The sequence below is a fragment of the Solea senegalensis genome, linkage group LG10 (genome assembly GCF_019176455.1).
Source record: "Solea senegalensis isolate Sse05_10M linkage group LG10, IFAPA_SoseM_1, whole genome shotgun sequence".
Taxonomy (NCBI): Eukaryota; Metazoa; Chordata; class Actinopteri; order Pleuronectiformes; family Soleidae; genus Solea; species Solea senegalensis.
The window spans coordinates 15,763,723-15,778,119 of NC_058030.1; the positions used below are offsets into that span (position 1 = coordinate 15,763,723).

The 14,397-nt window shown below is 43.1% G+C and overlaps 1 protein-coding gene across 6 annotated transcripts in view; it reads left to right on the top strand.

Moving 5' to 3' along the window:
* syt7a (synaptotagmin VIIa) overlaps positions 1-14,397 on the top strand; it is a 64,488-nt gene that overhangs the window by 38,864 nt on the left and 11,227 nt on the right. For 2 of the 6 annotated variants that reach the window (XR_006361102.1, XR_006361101.1), the window contains exons 1-2: positions 5,916-8,128; positions 11,328-11,459. Coding sequence is in view for 4 of the 6 variants with exons in the window: in XM_044035255.1 (XP_043891190.1) it covers positions 6,978-8,128; positions 11,328-11,459 (1,283 nt within the window). In the remaining 2 variants the exon portion in view is untranslated. Of the gene's footprint in view, positions 1-958; positions 1,039-2,389; positions 2,525-5,346; positions 5,515-5,915; positions 8,129-11,327; positions 11,460-14,397 lie in introns of those variants that run through there. The other 4 variants (XM_044035257.1, XM_044035258.1, XM_044035255.1 and 1 more) reach the window with 4 other exon arrangements.

Consider the following 14,397-nt stretch of genomic DNA (forward strand, 5'->3'; position numbering starts at 1 on the left):
ATGTTACTTGCTACAGAGCTAACTGCAGGCATGAGTGCAGGAGTGGATGAGATTGATTTAAGCACGTTATTTATTATTTATATTTGTAAACAAACAAATCTTTACCTAATTTATAGTCATTTTGAAAACCCTTTGCACCTAATCAGACAAAATGCCTGGACGTTTTGTAGGTTTGTGATAAGTGAGGTCTGGTAAACCTGGGGTAACTTCTAGAAGAAGAGGAAAAAGGAGTAATTGCATATTTTTGCACCACATTGTAATTTCAATGAAATCTCCAGTGTGGAGATGCACGTTCAGGAAATCACCCTTCAGCCGACTTACTGTTCAGTTGTCCAAGCCAGGTCATGGCGGCAATTAGTCCCACTTATTTTCCTTGCCTATTGTGGATGTGTATCAGAGCATCACTTCCTGAGATGCATGCGGAGTATCCGGGGCATCTGGGGCAGCATCGGGCTGATCCGCTCCCTGTCCCACATGTAGCAGAAGTGTCAGCAGAGATTACCTGCATTGTAACACACGTGAAACACCTTAAACTGTAATGAGCTTTTCCAGCAGAATGCGCTTGGCAGACCTCACTTCTCAAAACCTTTAAATTGCCATTATTTCCATGGTTACTGCAGGTCATGTGCTACCTATTTGAAATCAGGCTGATGCAGGACTTCCTAGAGGCTCCTCTCCAGCAGATTACCTCAAAAAGGCAATTGCCATGTAAATTTCAGGGCGGTTTCGAATGATAATCATAGTCAGAAATGGCTCTTCACCGCAGATTTGATTTGACTTTGATGAGTGTAATCAGGTAAAGGACTGATGGCACAGTGTTCCTGAGATAATGGGAGGGACATTTCCACTTGAAATGTGTGTACCAGAAACACCGCTTCAAAGGGCAAATGTGAGCTAACCTTTTGTTTCTCTTCTTTCTTTCTTTCTTTTTTAATGTCCTCTCTCCGCTTGACTCAAGGGGAAGAGGAATAAGCCAGGAGTGGAAACAGCAGACACTCCAGACTCGGCACGTGGGCGAGGGGAGAAGAAAGCCATCAAGTAGGTGCCTAGTAACTGGTTTAGGGAAGAATAATCTGGTGTTAATGAACTTTCATTTGGTTCAGCTCTTAGTACAATGTGCCGCACACAAACAAGGGGGCAGATAAGGAGCATGTTCTGCAGATGTTAATTTAAAGGTTAGTGATTTAATCAGTGTAGATTAAATCGGCATGATCTTACCTGTGAAGCGTTTGGTTGTGCAGGTCTGCTCATGCATTTATCTTGAGTTGTAAAGCAAGCCTCCCCCAAAGAGCAGGAGTTCACAAACTCATCTGCATTTCTTAAAACGATGCAGGTTTGAGTTAACACAGCGGGCTGGAGTTCCTCCGTGTGAAAATCTTTTTGAGGATGGATGTTGAGCAGGATTTGGATTTAACATTTCTTCCAGGGCTCATACTAAGGTTAAGGTATCTTCTGTTCATGATGATGCAAGACCATAGGTCACTCCCAGAAAATGCCAGCTGTGTAAGGCTAAGTACGATACTCTCTTCCACGAAATGCCTCTAATAACCTGTTCATCGTTATTTCCCCTCTATAGCCTGCTGTTATCACTGCTATATTTGAATGTCAATGTTTTTTTGTCTATATGGTCTTTATTTTCTCAATGGAAAGTTTGAAGCCCTAAAGTTGAGCTCTGTGAATGTAATCTGACCCGGGGTCTTAATTTTTGCATTTTCTTTCTCACTGGCTCTAGCAGCATCGGTCATTTCACCTTCAACCTCCTCTTTGCACACTGGCTTTCTCTCGTGCTCTGTCCCTGTGCTGCTCTTCTGACCGCTGCTGTATGACATCAGTGATTCTGCTCACCTTTTTCCCCTCTCTACTTTGAATGGCTGCGATTTATCTCTTTGTCTTGTGTCTCATGCTTCCCTGCATTCTATTTGCTCACATGGAGGATAGGGGCCAGAGTCCTTACTGTTTACTCAAATGTGTTTTGTCAGTGGTGCTGTACTAGATGAACAGAATGTAATCACATGCTGTTTGTATTCATCTGATTATAACTTCCTCTTTTCTTGCTGCCTATCTTTTTTCTATATCTCTATGTTTGCTGCTCCTCATTGCTTTTATGAAAGGCTTTTGTGATTACCTTTTCCCTCCAGGCTGCTCCTTTTGTATTTGTGAAACTGAAACATGACAGTGAGTTGTCAACCTTTGGTAGAAACAGACGCATATCGGGGCTGGTTTTGTTTGAGACTCTGATTCGATGTCATCGCAAAAGTCCAACTCTCTTCCCTCAAAGCAAGCTCTCTCATTGTTGCTGAAATCGGGACCGCCTGTTGTCGAATGGTTGGTTGGTGCCAAGGCTTTCTATGGCTGTGTTGCTCTGACCTGTCTCTCTCTTTGGCCCCAGTGATCTAGACAGAGACTTTTGGAATAACAATGACAGCAGCACAGTGCAGCAGAGGTGGAGCTCCTATCCTCCCAAGGAGTTCGTACTAAACATTTCTCCCTATGCTCCATATGGAGATCCTCGCCTCACACTCAAGTGAGTCTTGGTTCAAGGCTGGTAAGAGACCTTCCCCTGAGCAGGGCTGTAAGGAGACAGGGGCAGTGCCACCTCCCACCCCCGCCCCTTTCCCTTTTCCCCTCTCATCTCCTTACTTTCCTTTCCTTTTCAAATTGAACGATTTGTTGTGGATGTATAAATGTTGTTGTATGATGGTATTTCCATTAATACTCGTAATAGCGGCAACAATATCAACCCACCCAATGTTAGCACACTGGGGGGCACACAGAGTTACTAATGATTACTTGTAATCAGCTGAGCAAATGTCATGTATGCACATTAAAGTTTCCCCGCCGCAGCCGCTTGACTATTACTGGGTGAGGTAAGCTAATTTCTGCTGCTATATCTCACGTCCTGTCACCTTTTAATGAACACAGAGGCGTATGTTCACATGCCCCCCTACTCCCTGCAGCCCTGCCGGTCCCACTAACTCCTGACCTTTAACCTCTCCCCTTTCTCCCATGGGCTGTAACCATGGAGACGGACAACCCTCATACAGCCTTTCCTCTCCAAATGACATGTGTATACTTTAACCCACCTTCTCTGTAACCTATGCATCTCCTTGTCCTTTGCTTGTCTGACCTGAGACTTGCCTTTTTGTGGTTGTAGTTGTTGCTGTTGTTAGTGTGGAGGGTTGACCGTTACACCAGGTTGCAGTGTGGTGCCAGTGTTCACCTGTGGTTTACATCCGTCTGTGGCTTCTCTCTGATCGTCCTCGGCCTAATAGTTCATGTTCAGCGCACTAACATTGTAAGCTCTTCAGCTTCATCCACCACCCGCCATTTTGAGAATTGAGGTAACAGTGTTTGCACTTGATGCAATAAAAGTATTTTTTCACTCACTTGACACTTGAATCCAATAAAGCACTAGCAAGGTCATACCCATTTCCCCCTGGGCACAACGAGGGCTCTAAGCTTAGACATCCTGCTACCAGGCATCTGTCTGATAAAGTGTCTAATAACTGATCATCTTTAATAGACCCAGCAGTTGTGGATTGTGTGTTAAATCGCCTGGAGAAAAGGGGTAGACGTGTGCTTATGAACGTCTGAAAACTCTGCCTGAAGATGGCGGCTGCTGATCTTAGGTAACCAGTGGTGGCCTGAGAAATTCATAAAAAAGAAAACCCTCAAGGTTGTAATTTATTGTCCACAGTTTTTCCTAGGCCCCCAAAAGGAAAAGGTTTTCACTGCAGTAATGGTAAAATTATTATTTTTTAGATTTTTTGTCAGTACTGTGTGCAGCTGTCTAAAAGGCTGCCATTTAATTAAGTTATTTTAATTAATTAAAACATCAAAATGATATTTTTTTAACTTGGAGTGACAGAGTATGACCTGACGTTAATCAATCACATGTTGCTAAAAAATCAACAGACAGACGTGAAATCATTTTCTGTCCAATATTCTCTGGAGATCAGCAGCTTTTCAGTCACAGTGGGTCTCATTTATTAAGACGGGCTACTTTCTTTGCTCAGTCAATCTTCATTTTAAGAGATTTATTGGAAATGTATTTCAATAGTCCTTACTGAACGTGTAATTTATGTAACGTCAGCCGCAGTCTTGAAAAAAAGGGTCACAGTGAAATGACAAATGTACAATTTGAGAAAGGTCTGAAATAGAAAAAAAAAAACAACCGTCAAAAGTAATATTGCTGTATTTCTTTTGTAAATCACGAAAGGATCAGTCAGAAACAGACACATGCATATGTTTCAATAAAGAGTAAAGATTTCAACCTTGTGCCCGGCTCGATAAATGAGGCCCATGTCTCCCGTGTTGACCATTGCTCCAGCAGTGTCATCCATGCTGTTGTTGTGATTGATGACTTATCCACATGCACTGTCGGGTCATCTGGTCAAAAAATTAAATGTTTAAGGTGACCTTCAAAGGGACATGATCCAAGCGCACCAGACACACACACAGATCCCAGGCTTACACGCCAGGCGACAGTGGCTTCTGTAACTCCTATTTTGTCTCCTCCTGGAGCAGGAGCACCATGCATATTAATGAAAATCATGTCACCAGAGGGCACTACTGTGCTTTATTTTTGATCATCACTGCGTTTAGAATATCATGACATTTAAAAACCCCAAAACCAGCTTTGAAATGAAATACGAGTTGGCACCTTCTTTTAAGTATGAACATATTAATTTCTTAACATTATTCCCTCTTTTTTGAGATCATGATCTCCTCTGCTGTGCACCTCAGGTATTTATACTTCCTGTTTACTGTTGTTAACGCTAAGCACGTTAAGTTCAGAGTGAAAACAGAGTGAAGCAAATGTTTTACAGGAATGACACTGAATGTCACTTTGGATGAATGCTCAAATGAGTCGATTATTTGCTCATGAGTCACTTCACTACATTGCCGCTGCTGCTGAATGGCTTTGTGTAGCAGCACATTTCAGGATTAAAATGCCGAAATGAATGAGAAAATTAGAACTAAATAACCAGCGTCCACACACTGTTGCCACTCGTGAATGCTGGCAACTCTAATGCTGGTCCTGAAAGCCCTGAGGCATGATTTCTTGCTGGTTTTCCACCCCTCACAGGGTCTGTGTATTTGCCCCTTTTCCTCCTTTTCGCTCACTTGGCCCGGAAAACTAGACCTGCCCCCTCACACACTCCACTGACCTGTCTCACCTCCCAATAGCCACGTAGTTACTCAATCTACTTTCCTGTTTTTCTGTCTGTCTTTTTCTCACACTCTTTTTTGCGTGTCTTTACTTGTGTTTTCTCCTCTGCCTGTCGTTACTCCCCCCGCCCTCTGTCTGCCGTGGGACCTTCGCTCCCTGTCTCTCTTTCATAGTGGGGCAGTGTCAGGGGGTCAGAAGGGGGCAGCAACTGGGCATGGGGATGATGGGGGGGGTCCTTATCGCAGTGACAGCGTGAAGAGCATGGTGACAGAGGGAGTGAAGGCCGGGAGGTGGCAGACCATCCAGGGCCACATGCAGTCCGGAGGACTGAGACCCAGCAAGTGAGTTCACAACTGGACAATTTAAAACGTGAACATTTCAGTCTCCGTGCAGCAAAACTGAACTCTGTGTATCACCATGCAAAATATGTCCGTGCAAGTGTTTACCTGTGCAACCGGCTATTATTAGATGCTTGAAGCTGTGAAAGTCAGGTCAAGTTCAGCAGGGAGGGAGGTGCAGTTCATGTATCAAGGTGAGCATGTGGGCACAAATGAAGGTGTGAGCGCTGGGGGGTTAAATTCTCGTCATCAGCGGACAATAATAGCATCTCGCACTGAAACACAGTGACTCAAACCTTCAGCTGAGACAGCCAACCATGCTGAACAGTGTGTATATATATATATATATATATATATATATATATATATATGTATGTATGTATATGTGTATATATATATATATATGTAGAATGGGAATATATAGTATTTATTTAAGTAACTGCACAGTTTCAACACTGTCTCATTTTCATACACTGGGTGAAGTCATGTGTTACATGCTGTCAGCTCACTGTTTAATTAAGATCTAGGCTGAAATGTCAAGTAGACATTGGGCTACATGTATCTCACAACCGTGACATATGACATGGTTTCATGTCAACTGTATATTCAGCGTGTCGGAATGAGGCAGTTAATTTTTAGTTTCCAAGTATTTTTGCACCTTATTTTGGCACCTCGTGCCTGTGATTTCTTCCCCCACAACACATTTACACTCATCACTACCTCACTCCTCATTCCCTCCTCTTGTCATCTTTCTTTTTGCCCCCCTGTCTATAATTGGATTCTATTTTCAGGCTGCTATAAGTGTCTGTGTCTCCTGTGTTTGTGTCTCACACCCCATTTTCTGTCTCTCCTCCATCGTCACTCTGTGTTCTTATCATTCCCATCACTCTGTCCATCGTTCTGTTGCTGCCACTCCTCACTGCTTTTCTTCTGTTTTGCCCACAACGGTTTCATTTCTGCTAAGCCTTCCATTACCCATTCTATCCTTTTATTTGTGACAGTTAAATGTGATGGATAGCACACTGAAAGCCTTATTGCAAAATTGTATTAGGTGCAGTAATGCAAAGCAGAGCAAACTGCACCTAAGTGATGTGAATAGCTCTCATGACCTAATTCTGGTAGTCTAGGTTACACAGCATTAAGAGCGAGAGGAGAATATGTTTAGGGAGTAGAGAATATGTTTAAAAAATAATTAAGGATTAATGTAGAGACCACGATTAATAGAAATAATGTGAAATATGTGTATGTTGACATGAGAACCAAAAAGCTAATGAGACAATTAAACAGCATTTATTAGGGGGTGGAGTGGAAAATGACTGACAGAGGGAGGGAGTCATACTGTCGGACTTGGTTGGCTGGTGGGATGTCTCTAGAGGTGCAGTATGTATTTAAAAGACGAAAAAGACTTGGAGTGAAAGGAGGAGAGACGATCAGACATGGGAAAAGTTAGTTGACGAGTGAAGAAAATGGGGATCTCTCATCACACCAAGAGACCCTCATCGGGAAGACTGGGAGGCTGCAGAACTTCAATCCACACGTTCAGACGCAGTCAGGTGGCGCGTAACCGCTCCAGTCAGACGGCGCACATCCGACCACTGGCCGCGCGGAACACACCCCCACGCAGACCGCACACACAGACGCGCAAGGTGCACACACACAGGGCGAGCTCGCAGTCTGCACGCTGCTGCCCGACGCAGCACCATGAGCACTACACTGCCCACAGCAACCACTCAAGCTGCACCATCTACTGCTATTTCTGCTACTGCTGTTACTGCTGCTGCCTCATGTTGCTCTCTTTCTCTCTCCTTCTCTTCCTCTCACCTACTCCCAATGCTCCTCCCTCTGCTTCGTTCTCCTCTCTTTCCTCAAATGTCCCCTCTCCACCTTTGTCCCCCTGTCTCCCGCGATCATCCACTTCCTGTTTGGATGAACTTTCCCGTATGTGTCCTGATACCAACCTGACCTCCTCCTACTGTCCTGTGCCACCTTGTCTTATCTCTCACTCTTTCTCCCTCGTCTACTTTTCATCTCCTGTTCACACCACTTCTGACCAACTTACCTCCTCTTGCCATGATCACTCTCCTGCATCCTTCTCCTCTTCCCCTTCTGTGGCCTCTGACTCTTTCTTCACTCGTCCTCTCCTCTGCCGGTCATGGCCTATATCACGCTCTCTTTCCTCCCTGCTCCTCTGCCCTCCCAGCTTTGGGGATCAGGTCTTATCCTATGCATCCACTCTGGATCACATCCCTTCTGGGCCGGCCCGGCCTCGGACGCTCTTGCGCCAGCAGAGCCTTCAGCAGCCTCTCATCCACTCATCAGGCCCTGGTCTTAGCCACCCTCCCACCACTTCCCAGAGCTTGGGACAGTTACACACTGCACCTGGACAACCTGGGGGAGGAGGGGGTGCTGGGAGAGGAGAGGGAGGTGGCAGCAGTGGTGAAGGTGGGGGTGCAAGTACACGAGGTGGTCCCCGGGGTGCACGGGGTAGCCCAGCAGGAGCAGGTGCCTCTCGCTATAGGGGAGGCGGAGCAGCAGGACGCTCACGGGCCAATCCCGGCAGCTGGGATTACATGATGGACCAGATGCGAAATCGTGGCCTGGATGTCAAGTCCTTCATGTGAGTCTCTCCATTGCTCTTTCATATCTTTCTGGAGTCTTAATGTCACCTGCTCAGGCCTGTGTCTCTGTCTGTGTCTTAGAGTGTCTGAAATGCCACAGGTTATTTTCAGTGATGTCACGTGGCTTTATTCTATAAAGTTTTAGTATCTATAATGCATTCACTAATCTGCTTTTACCTTTACCTTTGTGAAATGCACTTCTGTGCTTCTTCCTTTTGGTGCTTTCTTTTTAGTTTTCACCTGAGCTGATATTCAGGGAAGGATATTACATCTGTGACTCATAATACTGTACTGAACTGTTTGTGTTTTAATGTGACTGCTCGGGTCAATGCATACACAAAATTAAGCCTTTGTTTACATCCTAACTCCTTGTATCCCATACTGTTAAATAGATATTTGAAATGGAAGCCCATGGTACGCTCATTTGAGAAATCTCTGATAAATATTAATAATGCTTGTGTTACAGATTTATGAGCTGTTGTTATGTAGGAGATGGATTAACATCTAATTCTATCAAGACATAACAGATCACACACAGTTATTAACAATTAAAGATCGTGTTAATTAAAGCGGGCGTATATACAGTTTATTGTTTTATGATCCTTTCAAATCTTAACTGTACGGGTTTAATGAATAGATGCATCATGGGCAACAATGGTGTTCACCTATAGAGCTGTATTGAGTTGCAAAGTGTCTTACTGAGCAATCTGTCACAAAATCAAATGTTCCTAAAATTAGAGTGAATGTGCATCATGTGCATGGTCGTCAAGGACGTCAGGACACGTTGCAGGCTATTTCTATCCCAGTCTGTGTTCAATTGTTTATGCTTGTGTGCTTGGCTAAACAGTATCATCTGTTTGGATGGCATTCAGCCACTCTGCTGCTATTGTGTTTGCAGGACAGAGAGAATGGGGTTGACTCAGGATGTTCATGGGTCAAAGAGAGTCACGAAAAAGTCTCGCATTCTTGACTCATTCAAATACAAACGATTATTTCTCACTGATCCTTTAGAAGACACATCAGTGATGCATATCCTGCACAGTTATTATATTATAACTGTACTGTTATCTGTTCTTTCCATCTTTTCATACTGTGATAATGCTGGTCCATAATTATATTATTTATATCACATTTAGACCATTAGTGGTCTTATTGCTTAAACAGAAATAATATTGCTTAAGCTAAAAAAAAGATTCGAATTGTGGTTACAAATGTAATGCACTACAGTAGCCTGACTTCAGAAAGTGGCATGCTGTCACTCAAGCACTCGACTCTTACCCTTACCTTAACCATCACAACTGAATGCCTAAACCTAACCCTAACCTAAACCCAATTCTAAGCTTCACCTTAAAACCAAGTCCTAACCCTCAACAGAAATAGGTTTGATTTCAATTGTGTCCTCCTGGGTGTCATGAGGACCACCGGTCCCGACGAGGTCAGTGTTTATACCACAGAGTTTCCAAGTGTAGGGTAACTAGTATTTACCAATTCAGTGGCACACCTCATTCCAGTAGCACTGTTACTTTTACGTTAATCGTAAATCTGCTGACACGTGTGTCAGCATGTGCACGTCACACAGGCCATGTGTCACTGTGCATCAGTATAAGAACAAGGGTTAAGCAGTGGTGTGTAGATTTGAGTTAACCCTGAAGCATCGATCTTATGTCACCAGCACCATTACTTCCACGACATATTGTTGCTGCAGGGCCAGTGTGGAGGAGGGAGGGATGACGCGGGGGAGAGCGACAGGGTGAAAGGATAAGGAAGGACACTGCCAAGGTACAACATGAGTTTAATGCGCCTTTGCACTGAATCCATTTCACAGTAGCTCTTTACCAGAACATTTTCTCCCTCAGTTATGTGCGTTGAAGCTTAGAGCGTTTGATTATGACACAGCTTAACCGACGCCACGGGCTTACTGAGCATTAGCAATGTAGCACGTTGACAAAGACCCAATGTCATGGAGAATATCACCCATTATTGTCAACTCTATAGGATCTATCATTAAGTGTGGGATTGAGGTCACTACTGTATTTCTAACACCTCAGGTGATTGACGACATAGTGGCCAAGAAACAGACATGAGCCATTGTTTCAGCCAGTTCATTTTGACCAGGTCTATATGCTTGTATCATTGCTTTATGAGTTTGTTAGTGTCATCCACACAAATAGCCATGCGGAGTAGTTTGACCTAAAGGATCTCTTGGGAGAGGAGTTTTCATGCTTTTTGGCTTAAAATCAATAATTTGTCCCAGTGTCATTATTGTCTGTCCCCTCTCTCTCACTTGTACTTCCTTAATGTTCGGCACATTGATTGAAGTGTTTTACCAATATTCTTGAGTGCAAATGCCCTTTGCACTTGATGGGAGAAGAGGGCTCCAATAGTCTTTATGGTATCAATACCAGTTTGGTCATGTTGTATAGATGTGAGTAGGATGAAGGGGAAACGGGGATTTGGAGGGCAACTGTAGCATAATAGAGAAGATGAAATGAGAAGAGTGCAACACGGAGAGTGTGAGAGCAGTGACCCAGAAAACGATGACATACACCATGCACCTCAAGATACTGTGTCACTCAAATAGAAACAATTAGTCTAGATCCTCTTAATGAGGCTTAATTAAATCTCAACTCTGGAGAAAGATGACAGCTACGTTCGATGGGAAAGGTGAGTCTGGAGGGAAAGCAGAAGGCAGGTTAAATAACTAGATAAATGACTCCGCGTGTGGGTGGTTTGCATCGCCAGTGTGCACACAGGCCTGTACTGTGTGTGCGTGCACACCTTTCACATGTGTGCGAGCTGATGAACATCACATCCAACAGCAATCATTAATTAATCAACTCCAGTTCCCTTATTTATGGTCTATATGATGTAAACAAAGCCTGCACCCGTCATCTCCACCACCTCATTGAAGTCATTATTCATTTGGATTTGTCGTTTAATATCCTTCCCTGGACTTACTGCTCAGATGTTTTGTGGTTTTACAGTGTTAAGATTCTCATAGATCTCTGATTGTCCCACTGCCTCTCTGCTTTCTGTCCTGGTTTTCACCTGAAATTACCTGTCTTTTCTTCTCTCTCCCTGCACCACACCCTGTTTATGTTCGGTCTCCCTCTCCCTTGCATCTGTTCTCTGTTCTGGCCTCTTTTTCTGTCTGTCTGTCTCTATCTCTTATCGTGTATCTTTTTATGGGGGAGCCAGTGAAGGGAAGATGGTGGTCCTGGCTTTGGCCATAGGTGTGGCTGAGCAAGATGACTTTGCCAATATCCCTGACCTGCAGGAAACAACGCAGGCAGCACCACCAGCCAGTCAGGAGCCCCCACCTGAGAAGAGGTACCAGATAATGTATGAGAGTACTTGTGTGTGTGTGTGTGTGTGTGTGTGTGTGTGTGAGAGAGAGAGAGAATGGGTTGCAAATGAAAGGACAGAAAGGATATGATATGATATTGAAGACTAACGAGAGAGATTTTTCAGAATCTAGGTAGATGAGAGTAGTGGTGTAGTGTTTTTGGTGAGTCATTGCACTTAAGCGCATTGTGCTACAGATGTACAACTGAAACAGCATCGCGGCTCGATACTTGAAGAGGAAAAAAAAAAACCGGAGAGCTATCCATGAAACCAAATAAACAACAAAAAAAGCTACAATGCCAAGATGTGTAAATAGATAGTGACTAAATATGGGTATTGGCTGGAGGAGGATAACTCACAGCAGTGACAGGCTGGATGTCCCTTTTTCTGTTTTTTTCCGGGGGAAAAAATAAATAAATCCACACAGTCGAAACTGTGTTTTCTCATGCCAGTGCTATTTTTATCTCCACCATGATAATTATCTCCCCTATCACTATGATATTCTCCTCCACCATTTTATCTCCATTTGTTTGCCTTTTCACGACCACGTTACTGAGGCATCTTCATTGGTAATTGTTGTATTCCCTTTGTATGTTGGTGCTTTTATTATCCCAGTCTTTTTTCTTTTTTTTTTCCCCTCCTGCTCATTAGCTCACTTCAATCACTCTCTGCTGCTCTGTGTCCCGTCTCTGTAGCTTCACCGAGGGCCCAGAGAGCCCCTTCATCATTCCACAACATGTTAGTCACTTACATAAACATGCGGCTAAAAATAAACCTTTTCCTTGCCAACCACTTTCCACATGATCACCTATCTCCCAAAATAATTGTGCTCGCGTTCTGTCGAGGAATAAAGCCAGAAGATATTTTTATGAAATAAAATGGGTAAAGACTAACGCATTACAGTTGTGTGTCTTGTGAGACAAACTGCTCTGTTTGTGTTGTTCTTTTTCAGCCATGGATGGCGGTTCTGATTATTTGTACTAGTGCGTGTTGATCTAGCCGCAGGCAGATGTGCCACACTTGACTTCCTCTGCAGTCCAATTAAGCCATTTTAACCTCACTTTGATTCTGTGACTAATTGCAGACAACTTGGAGATACATTATATGACACACACCTTAAGATGAACTGGCAGTGGAGGGTGAACAAATTCGGATTTATTTGTCACACCAATTATTCCTCATTCACAAGTGTTTCAGTAATTTGACACATGGTTTAAAAGCGGGGCTCTACTGCAACACAGACGGTAACAGTTTTCTCGTGCCGCCGCAGCATGAAGCTGCACATCTGAGACATTTACACAACTTCCTGTGTCTTGTCTCTGAATTAGTAATCTCCTTAATCTTTGGTAAAGATCTTGTCTGTAGAGCTACCCTTTTGCCAACAAACAGTGACAGAGACTGTCTCTTCGTTATTCTGCCTCATTTCAGTCTCTTACCCTGAAGCATCTGGTGGCCTTTTGTCAGAGTCAACACAGCACTGCATGGAGTTACCAAGGAGCACAGAATCAAAACTGCCTCCATTGCTCACGATTAGTGTGAAAGCTTTTGAGCCACAATCTTCCGTCCACATTACATCTTACCACTGTTTGAGTTCATCTGAAAACCTCCTTAAATGGCTGGAAACCACTAATGGTCTAAACAACAAGAAGGAACCACAGGCTGTTTGGTCCAGCAAGACTGGCCTCGATTAATGGTGATTTAGTGTGTTGTGGTGTTTCTTAGATTGACCTGGGGTTCATTTAATTTGTTTTAGTCAAAACAGAATGACTGGCAGCTTTCAGTCTATAAACAATAGAGAAGTTTGGGAGTAAAAACTGATTTGACTCTATAATGAAAGCTGGTAATGTATTTGCCCTTTAGTGAGAGTCTGTCTGTCTCTCTCCTGGGCTGAAAACTAATTCCACTTCAGCCTCGCGTTGTTTTGTTTGTTTCATGACAAATTACAATTTCAGATGTCTGAATGAATGATTTAGCCACACTTTAATTGAAAGCTAAATGTGGAGGCACAAGTAGACATTATAAGTTCACAGTTTATTTGAAATTCAAGGGATTATATGATATCCATGTGGTGTTCGAGCTGACTTCACAGATGTCTGAGCGTGATATAATCAATCACACACTTGGCGTACTGCTCACTCTTAACGGGGCTCTCCTGCATCGAGCTGGAGACAAAACCGCTCTTTCATATGTCTCTCGCTTTCCACACCCCTCTGTGTCGACATATCATCGGTCTGTGAATTCACATCATGTCCTTAATACAGCCGTCACTCATCTCCATACCTGCTTCATTCATGTTGCACCTCTTTGACTTCATTAAACTAAACTATAATGTATGGACGACATGCCATATTATTTCAGCCAAACGAAAAAAAAGCTTCTTAAGAGAACGTGAGCGCTAACTTCAAAGTCAAATCTCCCGAAAAATTGCTGTTTTCTGCACAAAATGCTGTCATTAGTGGGACAGATACACCTGTATTTAAAGGTTAATGTACATTCGTGTAATTCAGATAACTTCTAAAACATTATGTTTGAAGATAAAACAAACCTTTAAAAAATCTTTTCGGTCTTTGTGTAGTTTCCAGATGTTCAATTTCAACTTCATACAGTACATGGTTTAATTTGAATAATCAATTTGCACAACATGTTAAAATGATTCAATATTTAAATATTTAGAAGTGATTGAATAACATTTTAATCATCTCACTACTTCTTAGATTAATCCGATTAACTTTTGGAAGAAAACCCAAATCCACTTGCTAATGCTACCTATTTAAATGAACTCCACCTGGAACAGCTGCAACTTTCAAATACTTGTAACATAACAGGATAAACAGGAAATTAAGGGGAAATTTAAACATGCTGATTGTATTTGTAGCATTATTCTTACTTAAGAAGAAAATATCTGCGTCCTTCTTCCACCTGT